The sequence below is a fragment of the Phyllostomus discolor genome, chromosome 1 (assembly GCF_004126475.2).
Source record: "Phyllostomus discolor isolate MPI-MPIP mPhyDis1 chromosome 1, mPhyDis1.pri.v3, whole genome shotgun sequence".
NCBI classification, from domain to species: domain Eukaryota; kingdom Metazoa; phylum Chordata; class Mammalia; order Chiroptera; family Phyllostomidae; genus Phyllostomus; species Phyllostomus discolor.
Genome location: NC_040903.2, coordinates 66,908,204 through 66,926,151, shown reverse-complemented (window position 1 = coordinate 66,926,151; position 17,948 = coordinate 66,908,204). Strand labels below are relative to the sequence as shown.

The 17,948-nt window shown below is 37.9% G+C and overlaps 2 protein-coding genes across 6 annotated transcripts in view; one reads left to right on the top strand and one right to left on the bottom strand.

The window, feature by feature from the left end:
• Positions 1 to 14,981, top strand: part of NMT2 (N-myristoyltransferase 2) — a 74,798-nt gene extending 59,817 nt beyond the window's left edge. For 2 of the 5 annotated variants that reach the window (XM_036024095.1, XM_036024099.1), the window contains 3 exons: positions 6,631 to 6,798; positions 8,687 to 8,824; positions 13,926 to 14,981. In XM_036024095.1, the coding sequence (XP_035879988.1) occupies positions 6,631 to 6,798; positions 8,687 to 8,824; positions 13,926 to 14,030 (411 nt within the window). In that variant the 3' untranslated portion in view covers positions 14,031 to 14,981. Of the gene's footprint in view, positions 1 to 6,630; positions 6,799 to 8,686; positions 8,825 to 9,004; positions 11,167 to 13,925 lie in introns of those variants that run through there. The other 3 variants (XM_028506002.2, XM_028506003.2, XM_036024110.1) reach the window with 2 other exon arrangements.
• RPP38 (ribonuclease P/MRP subunit p38) lies at positions 12,086 to 14,969 on the bottom strand. Its single transcript, XM_028506004.2, has 2 exons — positions 14,873 to 14,969; positions 12,086 to 13,017 (listed from the first exon to the last, which is right to left on the bottom strand). The coding sequence occupies exon 2, from the start codon at positions 13,001 to 13,003 to the stop codon at positions 12,161 to 12,163; it is 843 nt and encodes a 280-aa protein (XP_028361805.1). The 5' UTR covers positions 13,004 to 13,017; positions 14,873 to 14,969; the 3' UTR covers positions 12,086 to 12,160.
• Positions 14,982 to 17,948: the final 2,967 nt, after the last annotated feature.

The window sequence follows — 17,948 nt, the reverse complement described above, 5'->3', positions numbered from 1 at the left end:
GTAAAGAATTGTAAATTATTTATCTATGGTATAGGATGTAATAACAGAAGGAATGCTACCTGGATTTAGAGAGTTTGTGGGTTTAGACAATATATTCCATCTGAGCCCAATAAATATGGTATAAATATTTTACTATGGTTGATTCAAAGGTATTTTACACAGGAAATCTTGAAACATATGCCAGTAAGCAGCCCAAAGGTCCTTACTTGATTAGTAATAAACCAGCAGACATATTCAAGTGACTTGCAGAACCCATTTACTCCTCAGAAAGTAACATTACAGCAGGTAACTGGTTCACTGATATAAACCTTATCCGTGACTTGAAAAAGAAGTGACTTTCATGTGTAGGTACTGCTCATAAGAATAAACGCCAACTACCTCCTTAATTTGTGTCTTCTAAAAACAGGCCTGAAAAATCCAACTTATTGCTTTTAGTGGAGATTGCACACTTATATATCTCATATACCCAAAAGAGGAAAAATATAATTTTAGTTTCAAGTATGCATTTCGATGACATCGTAAATTTAGATTCACGAAAGCCTGATATAATAGAATATTACAACCAACTGAAGACGGTAATTGACACTGTGGACCAAATGATAGGTGCATATAGTGTGGCCAGGAACACCAAAAGATGGTCTGTGGTTATTTATATTCTACACAGTTTTGAATATTGCAGGAATAAATGCTCAGACTATTCATATGCTGAACAGCAATGTGAAAATAAGGCATATTTATTAGAAATATTTAGGGATATTTCTAATAAATATTAGAAATATTTATTATTTCCTATTCCTTAGGAAATTAAGGAATATTTATTAGAAATCTCATGCAGTTAGTGTCAGAACAAATAAAAAAGTGTTCAGAAATCTCTACAGGTGTGCACAAGCCTTTACACCTGAAAGTTTATCAGTTTCAAACACAAATTGAAGGGAACTAATGACAGCATAGACAAACAGAAAAAGAAAAAGATGTGTTAGGGGCTATACATCCAAAGTGACTTATCAAAATATTTTTGCAAGTGTTGTATAAAGTATTTATGCCTTGAGCAAAGCAATATTATTTGCAATGGGTGTTACAAACGTTTTGCAAAGCCAACTATTGAAGATTCTGATTAACATTAAAGACATTTTTTGGTTGTAATTTTTAGCAATACCCATGTTTTTGTTATTTGAAAAGAAAATTTTTTATTCTTTATGTTTTTATATTTCTTTGTTTAACTTATAGATTGTAACTGAAAATAAATAAAAATCATGTATTTTATTCTATAAATATAATAAATGCAAATTTGCAGTGTTTTTATTTTTTTATTTTTTATTTTTTATTATTATTATTTTTTTTGCATTTCAGCACATACTAGTAATGAATGTATCTCCTGGAAACGTGTGACCTACAGTGTAATTTTTTTGACCATGACCTCCACAGGGTTAATTTTGGTTTCAGCATGTTCATCATTAGTATATACAAATACAATGGCTTTTTCTGTGTTGATTTTATATTCTGCAATCTTGCCAAAATCACTTATTAGTTCCAGTTTATTGGGCAGATTTCTTGAGATTTCTACATACACAATCATGTCATCTGCAAATTAGAACAGTTTTATATCTTCTCTTTTCATCTGTATTCCTTTTATTTAGAGTCTGGGTCTTCCAATACATTGTTGAATAAGAGCGGTAAAGGTTGACATCCTTGCATTGATCTTCATATTAGGCAGAAAGCATTCAGACTTCCACCATTTGGTATGATGTTAGCTGTAGAATTTTTGTCAGTACACCTTACCAGTTTGCAATTATCCCCCTCTATTCCTAACTTACTGAGAGTTCTTATCATGAATGGGTGTTGAATTTTCCCCAGTGAATTTCACTCTTCAATCGCTACGATCATGAGTTTTCTTCTTTAGTCTGATGATATATTACATTGATTGATTTTCAGCTGTTTGTCCACCCTTACATTACTAGAAAAAATCCACTTGATTATGGTGTATACTTTCTATACATTTTTGAATTTGGATTATTGATATTTTGTTGAGTATTTTTTGAGCCCTTGAGAGATATTTGGTCTGCAGGGGTTTCAAGTTTTTTTGTGGTTTTTGTTTTTGTTTTTGTATTCTCAATTGTGTGGTTTAGGCATCAGGATAATACTGGCCTAATAAAATGAGCTGGGAAGTATTACTTCCTCTTATGTTTTCAAGAAGAGATTGTGTAGAATTGGTGATATTTCCTTAAATGTTTGCTAGAATTCTCCAGCTAAAACCATCTAACCTTAGAGAATGTGTTTTTTAAAATAAGGACTATTCAGATAATCTATTTCATCTTGATGGAGTTTTAATAGTTGGTGGTTTTTGAGGAATTGGTCCATTTCTTCGAAATTGTCAAATTAGAGGAAACTTGTTCATAGTACTCCTCTGTTATTATTTTAATGGCTGCCAGATCTGTAGTGGTAATTCCTATTTCATTCTTTCTATTGATGATTTACACTTTCTCTTTATTTTTGTTAGTCTTACTAGCATTGCATCAATTTTACTGATATTTTTTCCAAGAAGCAGGCTTTTGTTTCATTGATTTTCTCTGTTATGTTCCTATTTTCAGTGTCATTGATTTCTGATTCTGTGATTATTTTCTTCTACATGCTTTGGATTTTGAGGGGGGTTTTTTCCCCACTTTTTCTTCATACCTTGAGGGAGAGACTAGATTATTCAAACTTTCCCCTATTACAGTGTAAGCATTTATTTCTGTAAGTATCCCTCTCTGTACTGCTTTAACTTAATCCCTTAATCCTACATATTTTGGTATGTTCTATTTTCATTTTTATTCACATCTGTGTATTTTTTTTTAATTTCCTTTGAGACTCTTTGATTCATGGATTACTTAAATTCCGCTGTTCAGTTTTGATGTGCTTAGGGAATTCCAGTTGATTTCTAGTTTCATTCCATTATGGTTGGAGAACGTGCACTGTATGATTTCTGCTCTGTTGGGCTTCTTGAGGTTTCTTCTAGGCACATTTGGTCTGTGGACCTAATATGTTCTGTGTGCTAATGAGATGTATATTCTGTTCTTTTTAGGTGGAATGTTCCATGTGTGCCAGTTAGATCCTGTTGATTGTGTTCAGATTTTTAATATTCTTACTGATTTTCTTTTTAGCAGTTCTACTTGATGAAAGAGCTATAGAAGTTCCCAGCTACAATTGTGTGTTTGTCTGTTTCTCCTCACAGTTCTGTCAGTTTTTCTTAATATATTTGGAGGTTTTTTGGTACTTATACCTTTCGGACCTTTATGTCTACTTAGTGGATCAATCTTTTTATCATCACGTAATATCCTTCTTGGTCTCTAGTCATTTCTTTGCTCTTAAGTCATTTTATTGAATATTAATATAGCCATTTCTACTTTTTAAACATTAATGTTTATATGATATATCTTTTGGTAGTCCTTTTACTTTCAATCTATGTCATTGAATTTGAAGCAAGTGTCTTACAAACAGCATGAAGTTGGGCCGTGTTTCTTTATCCACTCTGCCACTCTTTGTTTTTTTAATCATCACTGTGGATATGTTTATTGACTTTAGAGAGGAAGGGAGATGGAGACAGAGACAGACAGGCAGACAGACATGGATGTGAAAGAGAAACATTGACTGGATGCCTCCCACACATGCCACTACCAGGGATCGAACCTGCATCCTGTGTATATGCCCTGATCAGGGATTGAAACTGCAGCCTTTTTGGTGTATGGAATGATGCTCCAACCAACTGACCCATCCTGTCAGGACTGCCAGTCTTTTCTGATCGGTATATTTAGACCATTTACATTTGATAATTATTAATATGTTAGAGCTTAACTCTGCCATTTTATTATTTATTTCTGCTTGATCCCTCTGGTATTGTTACTCTGTTTCTTTTTCCTTGCCTTCCTGTGCATTACTTGGAGAATTTTTTAGTAGTTCCATCTTGATTTATTTTTAGCACATTCAGTGTATTTGTATAGCTTTCATGATGGTTGCTCTAGATATATTACATGTACACATGTGACTGCTCATAGTCTACTGGTATCATCAACATTTTACCACTTCCAGTGACTTCATTTCCATTAAGGTCCCTCTACATTCTCAACTTTTAAATATCAGGGTCCTGAGTATCAGATGGTGTTACAGTTTTTGTTTCCATCATAAAGTAAATTTGTAAAACTTAAGAGTTGAAGCATACTTTGTAGTATACATCTGACCCTTGAACAACACAGGTTTGAACTGTGTGGGCCCACTTACATACAGATTTTTTTCAACACATACACACAGTACTATAAATGTATTTTTAATGATTTTAATAGCATTTTCTTTTTTCTAGCTGACTTTATTGTAAGGATATAGGATATAATACTTAAAACATACAAAATATGTAACTGTCTATTAATGTTATTAATAAGGCTTCCAGTCAACAGTAGGCTATTAGTAGTTAAATTTCAAGGGAGTCAAAAGTTATATGCAGATTTTCAACTGCCTGAGGAGTTGGCACCCCTAAACCCCACATTGTTCAAAGGTCAATTGTATAACAAAATTTCTGGTATTTATTTTTTTTCCTTTTTCTTTTCTTTTTTCCTTTCTTTCAGAGAGGGGGAGGGGAAAAAAGAGGGAGAGAAACATTAATGTGAGAGAGAAACATCAATGGGTTGCCTCTGGAACATGCCCCAGCTGGGTACCAAACCTGCAGCCTAAGTATGTGCCCTGAACAGGAACAGAACTGGCAGCCATTTGCTTTGCAGGATGCCACCCCACCAGCTGAGCCGCACTGGTCAGGGCTCTGCTATTTCTGTTGTTTGTTCTTCCTTCTTGATGCACCAAGATTCTGTATTATTTTCTTTCTATTTGAAGAATTTCCTTTGGTCAATATTAAAAGTATGTTTACTAGCAACAAACTCTTCTAGTTATTATTTGTCTGAAATGTCCTTATTTATCCTTCACTCCTAAAGGAGTTTCACCAGCTATAGAATTTATGGTTAATGGTTCCTTTCTTTCAGCACTTCAAAGAATGTCACTTCATCTGGCCTCTATGATTTCAGTTGCAAAATCTTCTGTCAGTCAAATTGCTATTCTATATGTAGTGCATTGTTTCTCTATAGCTACTTCTGAGATTTTTCTTTGTCTTTACTTTTCGGAAATTCAACTATGAGGCATCTTGGAGTGGATTTATTTGCACTTATCCTGTTAAGACTCACCCAGCTTCTTGAACCTGTTGTGTGTATTTTGTCAGATTTGGGACATTGCCAGCCATTATTTCTTCAAATACTCTTTCAGCTCCATGCTTTCTCCTTTTCCTCCTGGGACTCCAGTGACAATAAGTGTTGGCTCTTTTGTTACTGTCCCACAGATCCCGGAGACTTCATATTTTTTTCAGTCTGTTTTCTCTTTTTTTTTTTGTTCAGATTGGGTAAATTCTGAATTCTTCAAGTTTAGTGATTCTGTCCTCTGTCATCTCCACTCTACTATTAAGCCCATCCAGTGAGTTTTTTTAATTTGTTGTATTGTTTTTTAATTTGAGAATCTTTATTAATGCTGAAAGTTTAGGTTTTTCATTCATCTCTAATACTGAGCTGCTAATACAAGACAATAGACCAGGGGTGTCAAACTCATTTTCACCAGGGGTCACATTAGCCTCACAGTTGCCTTCAAAGGGCTGAATGTAATTTTAGGACTGCACAAATGTAACCACTCCTTAACTAGGGGCAAGGAGCTCGGCACTGCTTCTGGGTAGAAACAAGGTGCTGGGCAGGATAAAACAAGGTGGAGGGCTGGATTCGGCCTGCGGGCCTTGCGTTTGCCACCTGTGCAGTAGACAATCACTGTAGCTTAATGTCTCTAATTTAATGTCTAAAAATATGTTTAATGAGTCAGAACACTCAAATACCAGTGATCCACCCCTGTGGAATTGAGCATGCATTCAGACTAGCCGCCTCAGCTGTATAATTCAAACTATGATATGTTTGAATTATATGCAACCTCTGTAAACCAAAACAGCTCAATAATACTAACTAATTGGTTGTATTGAAAAGTATACCTGAGATAATGAAATCAATACCACTTTTGCATCCCTTTTGATTTTTGATAGCATCGGATTTTCTCAGTTATTCACATATGTATATTTTGGTGCAGTACCCAGTGCCTGTCACGAGCTTCTAAAAACAGCTTCAAACTCTTTCCAACTTTGCTTTAAGCTAATAAAATTCTCACTTTGTGCCAAGATGAAGTGAACTGTTATGTAGTGTCTGTTAGTTAGACAAGGCAGCCTTCAAATCCTTAGCGCTGTCTTATTTCTGCAAAAACAATGATTCTACTCTAATCACTTTCCCATAAGTCTAGAGAGACTCACTAGTCATCCCAATGGAAGCTTTCCTTCTAAATCTTTCTGATTAACTTCTTTATTCAAATCATGAACTAGCACTTAGCCTAAGGTTACAACCCCATGCCCTTCTCAGCCTCCACATAGCGTACCCTACAGGGCTCCAAATCAGACTGCCAAGGGAGGAGTATGAATTGCTGCTTTTTTGTTCTAACAGAAAGTCATAGTTTAAGTCAAAAAGTTAGCTCAAATGCATGGATAAAATTTCTTCTAGGAGGTATTTACTTGATGTTCCCTTTGTTCTTTAGAACTCCAGTGGTAAACTTACTGACTTCCTGAGCTTCTACACACTCCCCTCCACAGTCATGCACCACCCTGCTCACAAGAGCCTCAAAGCTGCCTACTCCTTCTACAACATTCACACCGAGACGCCCCTGCTGGACCTCATGAATGATGCGCTCATTATAGCTAAATTGGTAAGAGATACACTGCTTTTTGTCCTATGTATTTTTCCAAGTATGTGTGTCAAAGTACATAAAGCATCTTACTGTATTTTCTTGCACACAGGAAGAAATCATTTGAGTTTTTTTGTTTTGTTTGTTTGTTTACTTTCTACCATGAGTCAAAAGAAGAATTTAGTGGCTCTTTTCATCATTAATTCTATTGCAACTAAACCAAAAAGACATTTTGTATAAAGTAGGTAATTTAAACACTTATATAAGAATATATAAAACCCATAAGGAATATATAATCCTATGACATAAGGAAAATACATGAGTGTTTGTTTTACAATGAATAATTAGCAACAAGTTTTCTGATTTAAATAAATGGTCTCTGAATTATAAAATTAAAGGGATTTTATTTTTAAAATTAAGGGGATTACTGGTCAAATTAAAAGAATTTAAAAGGAATTAAATTCATAATATACCTTACTATATTTGTATTATTTTTTATTTCTGTGATGTGGTAGTTAGGATAATTGTTAAATTCTTGCTACAAATAAACATTTTCCTTTAAAAAGAAATTGAAGTCAGTAGACAGATGCACTTTACTTAATATGAAAAAATATCATTCATGAGAAATTGGGAACACCACATCAAAAGTGTTTTCCTTTCATTTATCTAGTATTTGATCATTTATTTTTCCAAAAAAAAAATCCATTACTAGTGGATCTCCAAATCAACATTATCCTTATTCTTTGATCCTATTACTCATTTCAACTACTTCCTAATAAAGTCCTATAAGTTATTTAAGGTAAAAACCTTGAGAAGCAGAAATTTAGGTGCTTCATCTAATGGGTTGGCCAGAAAGTTTATTTGGTTGCTTTTCCATAAGATGGCTCTAGTGGCCCTAGTCTTTACTTTCATTTGAAACAATTTTGTTAAATTCTTTTTGTGACAGCTGTCATATCAGCATGCATTTAAAAAGAAAACTTTTCAAAACTAGTGAATTTTTGTGTGGCCATTTAATATTGAATATCAACAAATATGCAACATTTTCAATGTTTTTATGCCTTATTATTTCAAGAAAGATTAAAACACAACTGAAATCCAAAAAAAAAGTTTTGTGCAGTGTATGGAGAAGATGCTATGGCTGATTGAACATGTCAGAAGTGGTTTGTGAAGTTTCGTGCTGGAGGTTTCTCACTGGACGATGCTTCATGGTCAGGCCGACCAGTTGACGTTGATAGTGATCAAATCAAGACATTGAGAGAAATCAGTGTTCTACCATACAGGAGACAGCCAACATTCTCAAAATATCCAGATCAATGAAGTTACTGGTGAAAAAGAAAACTGTGTCTTTCATTTTACAAAAAAAAAACAAATGGACTTTTTGGCCAACTCAGTATATTACTTTACATAGTATTATCTAACATTTTAAAGACATTAGATTTTTACTATTAAATTTCACTGAATTTGTTTCCCACTATCAGCCAAAGACAGATATACTATTTAAAGGTTTTACAACTTTGGTTTCTTGGCTGTTACTTAAGATAAGTCAGAATTTAGAAAGACTAGTAACTAATAGTTCTGGAGATGGAGCCATTTAGGCAACAGTTCCTTTTAAAACAGGAACAAAATATTTTCTGAACTCTTAATAGATTTTATGTCATTGTTAGCAGTGTACTACATTTTGATTCAGTATTTCTGAACAATCTTGCTGACTCCATCAGATTCACTGCTAGTTGTATGAGACAGTTTTGAACTGAATTCTTAACCTATACTATATATGACAGACATTGAATCTTATTATAAATGCATATTCAGGTTATTAGAGGCATTCAATGTTACGCTGAAATACATAATACAGAAAACACTCTAGTCTTTTCAAATTTTCAATTTTAAATCCTTTTTACATTGGCAGAAAGGATTTGATGTATTCAATGCACTAGATTTGATGGAAAATAAGACATTCTTGGAAAAGCTCAAGTTTGGTATAGGAGATGGCAATTTACAGTATTACTTGTACAATTGGAGGTGTCCAGGAACAGATTCTGAAAAGGTAAGAGAAGTTGATATACCCTTTGTAAACTTAATAAATTTACTTAGGAAATTCCATACTTCCCTTAGGATTGTTAAGTTTTTTAGTAGCTTTTTAAAAATACAGATCTATCATACCACATTATAATTTAATTTCTCGTGCTTACCTGTTCTTACTATTCCATTTCTTCCCTCCCTGTAGGTTGGACTTGTATTACAATAGTTGAATATTTCCATTTCTAGAACTCTGACACCATCATTTGTTAATATTCTACTTAATGATTCCTGGAACTTCTTTCCAAAGAAGAATAAAAGCACAACTTCAGTGAAATTGATGCAGTCAGTAACAACTGGACAAGATGAAAAAGCATCCACCCGTATATGACCCATACTATGTATTTCCAGCTGGAATGTTAACACTCTGTTTTTTTTCACGGCTTATCCATTTGAAAGAGGGACGAAAGGGTACAAAGAGCACATTCCTCTAATTTTCAGACTTTCGGCTGTCTCTTGATGAAGAGAAGCTATTTTTCCATTCTCTAGAAAGGGACCCTTTCAATGGATGGAACAGAAGTCACAGACTCATATAAGAAAATCTTTGCTAAGGTGTGGAGATAAACTGCTGCATTTCTGTTTATCAAGTGGTGGTCTGTTTGTGTAACAGAATAAAGGATCCATTTGAGAAATTTTTCCTTGTGTCACCTTCCACGCTACCATTGGGAACAGTTCTGAAATCAGCACTTGCATAACTCAATGATGAGTGGTGGATATTTACTTGAAGAGCAAGATGAAAATGTACTGGTGACTAGTACATTTATTTCTCCAAAAGCAAAGTTCCCAAATCAATAGACACATAAATTTGTACTTTAATTTTCAACATGTCAGTGGATTAGTTCAAAAGCAAAGTTTTGTGCAAACACGAAATGTGTTCTCTGAAAGAGTACGTGCACCGTAACTGATTCGACTGCTGCTGCTGCACCAGTTCGTTTCCTCTCAGCCACAGCAAGGATAGGGGAGGAAAAGGAAGTGGAAGCACTGAACTCAAAGAAAATGCCTAGTGGATCTTATCAGTGCTATCAGGATATTGATAGTTTGAATGTTTTTATTACTTATGCAAAATTGCACATATTCCTTTATGCTGACTTTAATTTATCATGAAAGCTGTCATGCTAATGGAAAATGTCTTATTTGTAAATAAGTATTCAAATTTTGTTACTGATGGTGTTTTTATCCAGAATTGAAAAACCAAGTTTCACAGTGTACATATATACACATATTGTCAATAGTCCAAGGGGAAAAAGATGCTAAATGAGGCCACATATACTGACCTTGACTCAAATACCACAATGTAGATACTTCTTCCTGCCTTCCCTCTTCCAGTGCCTAGGCCGTTTAATCCAGAAAAATGTAATTGTTTTAGACATAATGGCTTTTCCTTCATGTTATAAATAGTTAAATAAAAAACGAGTCTCGTCTTATAGCAGGCAAGAGCTAGCAAACTAAATCCAGCTAGCAGCTAAATCCAGTCCATCGTCTGTTTTGTACAGCCCACAAGCTAAGGATGGTTTTTTGTTTTTGAGTTGTTGGGGGGAAATAACATTTTGTAACATGTTAAAATTGTATAAATTCAAATTGCAGCATCCATGAATGAATCAAGTTTTATTGGAATACAGCCACACTCATTCATTTATCCACTGCCAGTGGCTGCTTCATGCTACAAAAGGCAGAGTTGTTTCAATTTAGACCAAAAGGCCTAACATATTTTCTGTCTGGTCCTTACAAAAAAAAATTTTTGTTGACCCTGATTTACACTAACAAGCCAAAAGCCACTTTCTGCAGCTTGTCATTCATTATCCTAAAAACCAACCAAAAGGTTGTGCTATCCCTAACGCTACCAGTAGAGGGTGTGCGTGTACCAGTGCCACTTAGGACAGCACTGTGTACTTGCTTAACAACGGAAGACTTCTTCCTCAGTTAGGATGATTCAACCCAACTGTATAACCATTATTTAACAGAAGACGAAAACTTCAAGAAGCAAAACTGAACCAATTCACTGAAACTTTTTTAAGAAACCAGCATTAAGTAAATGGGATTTTAACTTAATCTGGAGTCAAGGCTCAGTTGGGATTTATGTTTAGTTTTTTATGGAACAGTCATATGAAGTAGGTTTTCAAATAATTGCAGAATTGTCAGTCAGAAATCTTGTCACGAGCTTACCTCATGATGAAACTGTGGCATTGTTCCTTTATTCACTTATAAAATTCCAATTGTTATAGAAGTCATATTTTTTCTCAGTCATTTAAAAATAGCAGTTGCCTCTGTAATTTAAGATTATCAATAAACATTTTAAAATAATCAGTAAAACTGATTCTGTTTATTAAGGAGCTATTGGAACTAAATTTCAGTGTAACATGCAGTGTTTCATATATTTAAAAAAAAGCATTTGTCTTCACCCTGCATCCTTTTGTCAATAATGGAAATGCTCTATTTCGTAAGTGTTTTGTTTTTGTGGGTGGGGGGTTGGCCAGGATGGCATTCAGTAAAATTTAAATGAGTGGAGGCAGCATAATCCAAGTGTCACCCAGAATTTAAGCTGAAAATAAACTTGGCAACTCTTTACCCTAAATAAGAGAAAGTAACTTTTCCAAACACAGTGTGACAGCCACTTGAACATAACTATAGTGTTGACTGTGCTCTATTTCCCAACATGAAGGATGCTCATCATTGCAGACCCACCTCTGAGAATCCAAGCTCCTCAGTTTTTGAATTCTGTTCCTGCCTCATTTCACCTAATCACCATACTTTTTATACATGTTAAATTTCTAAGGAAATGTTAACCATGTAAAAGGGTGAATTCTAACCAGTCAAAAGACCTTAACTGTCTTCTTCAGTAAGTATCAAGCCTTTCTCCCAAGCCCATGCTTATACCCACCGAAAGAAAGTCAAATGGGGAATAAAAACTGATGTATTGTTTCTAAAAACAATGTATTGCTTAGAATTTAGTATCTTTCCTTTAAACTGATGACATATCTGCAATCCAGTTTCATCTGCCCTACTAACTAGAACCATGTTTACTGTGGTACATTTTCCAAGTTTGAGAGAAAATGTTCTTGCTCATAAGCACTGTGGCAGCCTTTTACAAAGTGAATTTGCACAGGCGTAGAATCAACTTTTCATATGCATACTTCTATTTTCTGCACTTAAGTGTTTTTAAGCTTCAGCATCTCTGTGCTGTCTAAAAAGCCTCACACATTTGAAAGGAACATTACCAATCTCCCATGAATCTTTGTAAAAGTAACAATTTATTCAAGGTTTCTTTTTACAAGGTGTCATTTTCCAGTTGTATGAAGTGACAAGTTTACTTTGAAGTAGTTTTTTTACTTTTGGGTGGTTTCCTCTTTTTATTAGGGTTTGGAATCAGTTTCTTTATTTTAAGGGGTTGCAGCACTACAGCCTGCTGACCTTCAGTTGGCTTTCTCCTGCGTTTAGAGAGGTCTTCAAAGGAAGTGTCCAAAATGTCTTTGTCTTCGTTTTCCAAAGAGTCAGACTCTGAATTTTCCCTGGAGTCCTCAAGTCTGTCTTGAAGCCATGGTACATTTAGACTGGGTACTCTGGGGATTATAGCTTTTACTGCATCGACAAAGTCAGTGGTGTTCTTTTTGAATCCCAAGGCCAGGACACATTTTAAGCCAATGACAGGTGCAATTCTCTCACTGAGACGGGGAACCTGACAAGCAGGAACCATTCTGCTTAAACTTAACTGAATCAGGTGTGAGGTGATGATCGCAGGCTTGACTGACTTACACACGAGAACTAAAAGCAGTTCGTTCCTTTCCAGAGCCCTGGTCACTTCATTAACGCCAATGGCAAGCTGCTTCCTGACATGGACAGAAGTCCACCCTGACACCTGTTGGTTATCTTCTGGTTTTCTCTCCAGAGCGTCACTTATAACATCTATGCTACATTTCTCTCTGCCTTGTTTTTTTGAAAAAGGCTGCTTTTTCTTTCTACTCTTATCCTCAATCTTCTCAAGCCCAACAGATTTAAATCTATCTTCAAGTGTTTGTAAGATGAAGTGCATATCTTCTCTCTCCAGAGCACTCCAGCAGATAGTATATGGGTTGTTCAGTGAAGTCTTTACAGTTAAAGGTCTTGTCTTCCGAACGGAGCCCCTCCCTGGTGCCTGAGGAGCCACAGCCATTCTGAAAATCCTTCCTAAGAAGCAAATGATAAGGGAAGCCAGTGTTAACTGGCAATGCATGTCTTAAGAACATCCTGGCTGTACTTATTTCTGATTCTTTATAGGCTAGAGCAAGCCTAATTATAGAGGACCAATTATGTGACCATACACTTAACCTGTCTTTTAAGATTAAGTAATTTATTTTCCCCATTTCTTCATATGACTGTCTTTATTCATATATAGGCAATATATGAATGTTTTACATTACTGCAATCACAGTGAAATTTTATTTACTAAAATTGTTACATGTTTCTACTTGTTCAAAATTATCCTCTTAATGACTGTATGGTATTAATCTTATAGATTTGTTACCATTTCCTAAATTCCTCTCTAGTTAGGCCTCCATTCATGCATTCACAAATATCTGACATGCATGCAGTGTTCTAGGCACTGAAGTCAGCAGTGAACAAGTCCTCAACTCATTCACATGAGTCCCCGTGTCTGTCTACACAGAGCTCACGATCTGTGAGGACCCTGGAAGCCTCTGCCTTTTATAATTAACTAGATGTGATTTCTTTTTTTAAAAATGAACAGTAACGTATGTACATGATTAGAAGTGCAAATGACATTTTCATTTTATGCCATCTTGTAAGTTCTCTCCCCCTCCCTGGACCCTGAGCTTCTTGTGTATCCTTCCTAAAACATTTGATACATAGGCAGGTGGACAGTCCCCCTTCCTAAAGTTAATCCAATCCGACTGTTCCTCCAGCTGGCAATATGATGAAAACTAGGAAAATTTTGTCATGAAATTTAAAGCTACCATTCCATTAAGGAAAAATAACCAGAAGGAGCCTTTCTGGAAAAATGTTGTAAAATAGTAGTCCAGGGGGGATATCCTGTTTCTCCTTCCCAGAGCTAACTGCAAATTCCTTTCTCTTCTCTGTTTTCTTCCTCATGTTCCACCATAGGGACCCATGTGGCAAAACTGAGGGCAAATGAGGCAGCCCAGGAGAAGTCTGGAATGGGAACTGTCCTTATTTTCAGGTAACCAGATCTCTCATTCCAGATACTCCCTCACTCACTCCACTGAGGCCTGCCCTCTCTGAAAGGCCCCATGCAGTATTAAGAATTAAGTCCTCCCCAATTAAACTCCCACTTACTGGGCTGTCTACTGATGTTGGCGAGCAAGTGTCCCTGTGCAATGTCAGAATTTATACAGCACTTTCTCCATCTATTAACTTCAGTCTCACAAAACTGTATAATTGCTCAATGTGTGGATGAGGACACAGCATCGGGTCAAATACCTTGCTAAAAGTCACAGCTGGTTTCTAAGTCTAAATTTTTAGGCTCTCCCAATCCTGGCTGCACCTCATAAATAATCTGTGGCCTTTAAAACATCAGATGGTTGGTCCTTACATCCGAGCTACTCAACTGGAATCACTGAGAATAGGCCTAGAGCATCTGGACTTGCAAAAAGTTGCCTGGGTGAATGTGATACAGAACTGGAACTAGCAACTGCAGGTGTAGGACGGGAGGCCTTCCCACACTGGACAGGCCTGAAAATTGGCCTCAGGACCTCTCTTCTCCACAGCTCCATGAGGTGAAAGGTCAGACCTCGTTTGTGTCCATATCATGTTCATTGCTAGAGACTCAGTATCTGCTGCCTTCAAACCAGCCCCACTGCACAGCCTTCCCCATCCCCCATTATCTCCATGTTCCCCTCAAGCTCAGGGAACCAGGAAATAGCTCGTGCAAACCCAAGGGTGACTGGCAGAGGCTGGCATCAGGCTGAAGGTGGTCAGGAAGACAAGACAAAAGTGATCTGACAGAGCTCTTGCCAAACTACAAGTCAATGTGTCAGCATTCAAACAAAACAGAATCAATACTTACAGTTCTGTGCTCTGCAGAGAGAGCACGGTAAGCATTAACTCCTCTTGTCTTCAGATCTGGCTGGGGGAGATGAGAACCAGGAAATTCAGATAAGCAGAATCTCCATGCCCTATAATCCAAAAACAAGTACTCACTAGTAAGAAGGGCGGGCTTTGGAAAGGAAAAAAAGGAAGCTCTTGCTGAGATGCCTTTTGGGCTATGTCTTGGAGGCTTCTACTGCCTATAGGATCAAGTGCAAACTCTTTAAGGTGACATAGAAGGCCCACCACACTGTTCCCATCTCTCCACCAGCCTTTCTCCTTAATATGCCCCATCATGCATGTTACACCCCACCACTGAGCCAGGTTCTCATCTCAATGTCCTCATGCATACTATCCCCTTTGTCTGGAATACTACTCCCACCCTCAGCCTCATGACCCCCCTTCTTACACCAACAGGTATTTCCGGATTATCCACAATGTACTAACCCGTAAAGTATTACAGAAAAAAAGTCATTGACCTCACTGAGCATCGAATCTATGAGGAAGGCATATCAGTAGGTATTGGGTTGGCAAAAAAGTCTGTCTAGTTTTCTTTAAAATAAAAGACACATTTTTCATTTTCACAAATAACTTTATTGATTTGGATATTTTGAATATGTCAGCTATTTCCTGAGTGGTATCATGTTAATTGTTCTCAATTAATGTCTCAGTTTGATCACTATCAACTTCAACTGGTCTACCCAACCGTGGAGCATTGTCCAGCAAGAAATGTCCAGCATGAAACTTCGCAAACCACATTTGACACGTTCACACCTTCACACACAGCACAAATCCTTTTTTGCATTTCAGTTGCATGTTTACTTTTCTTGAAATAAAGCATAATATGCTGAAAATGTTGCATGCTTCCGTCTTCAATATTAAAATGACTACACAAAAAATCACCAATTTTGGTTAAGTTTTTTTTAAATGCATGCTGATATGACAGCTGTCACCATATAATCTGACAAAATTGTTTCAAATGAAGTTAAAAGACAACTAAGCACTTCTAGAGTCATCTTATGGAAACAACCAAATGAACTTTTTGGCCAACCCAATAACAGCTTGGTAAAACATTCAGGTCAGGGAACTACAGGATACTAAAGGAACATATAGCAGAAGCCTGACTAGTTGAGGGGGTCAGGAAGGGCCTCCTGGTAGAGGTGACTTTTATATATCTGAAGAATGCCTACCAAATGGAGCACCAAGAACAGTGCCCGGGGAACAGCATTAAAGGAAGTCAAGTCACTGGGGCAGAGGCTAGAGAGTAGTGAGATATTAGAACAGATAGGTAAGGACCATATGGTGGAAGATCGTTGATGGCCTTAAAGTGGGAAGCAACCGTTCCGCATTATAAAGCAGAGAAGGGGCAGGATGAGGAAAGCAAGGCAGATCCTTATGGATGTGGGTGCTTGAGGGTCATCTGCCAGGAGTGGAAGCAGCAGAGGCTCCGAAGAAGTCCTGGTAAGAAATAATGGTAGAGTCACTGCGGACAGAATGGACAGAAATACAGACTAGTTAAAACAGTTGCGCAGTAAAATCTCCGGAACGTAGTGATCAACTGGGAGTAAAGCAGAGAATGGACTCAGGGATGCCTCCCGGTTTCTAGATCCAGCGGCGTAGGGTGGACAGGCCCAGTTCCCAGTGACTGCAGTCCTGACCCAGCGTTAATCTCTCCCTTTGGATGCTGCGCTGGTTATCTAGGACCTTCGATACTTTATTATTGAGCATACGGGGTGTAGTTATTTTGTTCTCCGGCTCCACTTCCGGGCTGTGGAATACTGAAGGGCCAAGGTGGGGCTTTATCTTAGTATCTCTGCTACCCCAAAAGACGCTAAACTCTCGGCAGAGGCCAAAGCAGGAGCCAAAGCCCCAGACCGGAAAACACGCCGGCCGGGCAGGGGCGACTAGGCCTGGGAGACCTTGAATGCCTGCCGACCTCAGCACCCCGCGAGTCCCAGTCACGATTCCACCCGCATGGGTCCTCCTGTCTCTCCGCCACCCTACCCCCTCCCACTCACGATTGCCACGGGCGCAGGGTCCACGTGAGCCGCCACGCGCGTGCGCACAGCCCTCGCCCTCCCAGCCCCACCTCCCAAATGCTCAAAGAACTTGATATTTCATCATTCTGCGTGTGTTCACTCACAACAGAAAAAGCCCGCTCACTGCCTCGAGGGTGCCGGAAGCTACTCAGCAGGGACGGATCAGTAAAACCCTTCAGATGTGAGCGTAGGGTGTATGCGGAGTCAGGTGAAGCGTCGATCAGGGCCCTATGGCAGCAGTGCGCAGGCGCGGAGTCTGTCTCGCGCGATTTCACAGTTACCACGGTAACCTGCTAGCTACCACGGTAAACTAGCTGGATTTCGTGGTCTGCGAACCTGTCAGACCGCAATAGTTTCTGGAAAGCTCGCCCTCTCGCCTGCCGTCTCAAATTCTATCTTTCAGACTGGCGGACTTAGCGACCCCCTCTCTCTTCCTGCTTTTCTATATTTGGCTTGCAAAGGGACGCAAAACCCTAGCCCCTCCCTGCCCCCCCCCCCCCGTCTCCGTTGAATCCCCAAGAAAATCCCAGAACCACGAAAGTCAAGATAAATGGAGGATGAGAAGCGGTTTGAGGAAATAACATTCCTACAGGCAATCTTGAGCCCTCCTTCCCCGGCTCCCCAAACCCAAAGAAAGGGAGTAAAGGCTGCTTTGAGTTCTGCGACAGCAATTCGGCAACTCCAAATGTCTGCTGTGGCTACTCCAAACAATGGAGGTGAATGGTTAGGAACGGAGTCACGTGGAAGTTACGGACAATTGTAAACCAGCTGAAGAATATTTTCAAGGTCAGCATTTCAAGAATTTAGAAAACAGTAGGCTGATTCTGACCTAGCGAGCCTCTTTCCTATTCAGTCACACTCTTCCCTTTTCTTTTCCAGTTTAATTTAGCCCCCCTCTTTCGTTTCCTCCTCTTTTTCTCAGTCTCTTAACTGCTTGTTTTGTTCCCCTCCCCCTACTTCTTTTGTTCTAGTTTCATATATTCAATTTCCATCACCTACATGTACCTAATTGGCGGT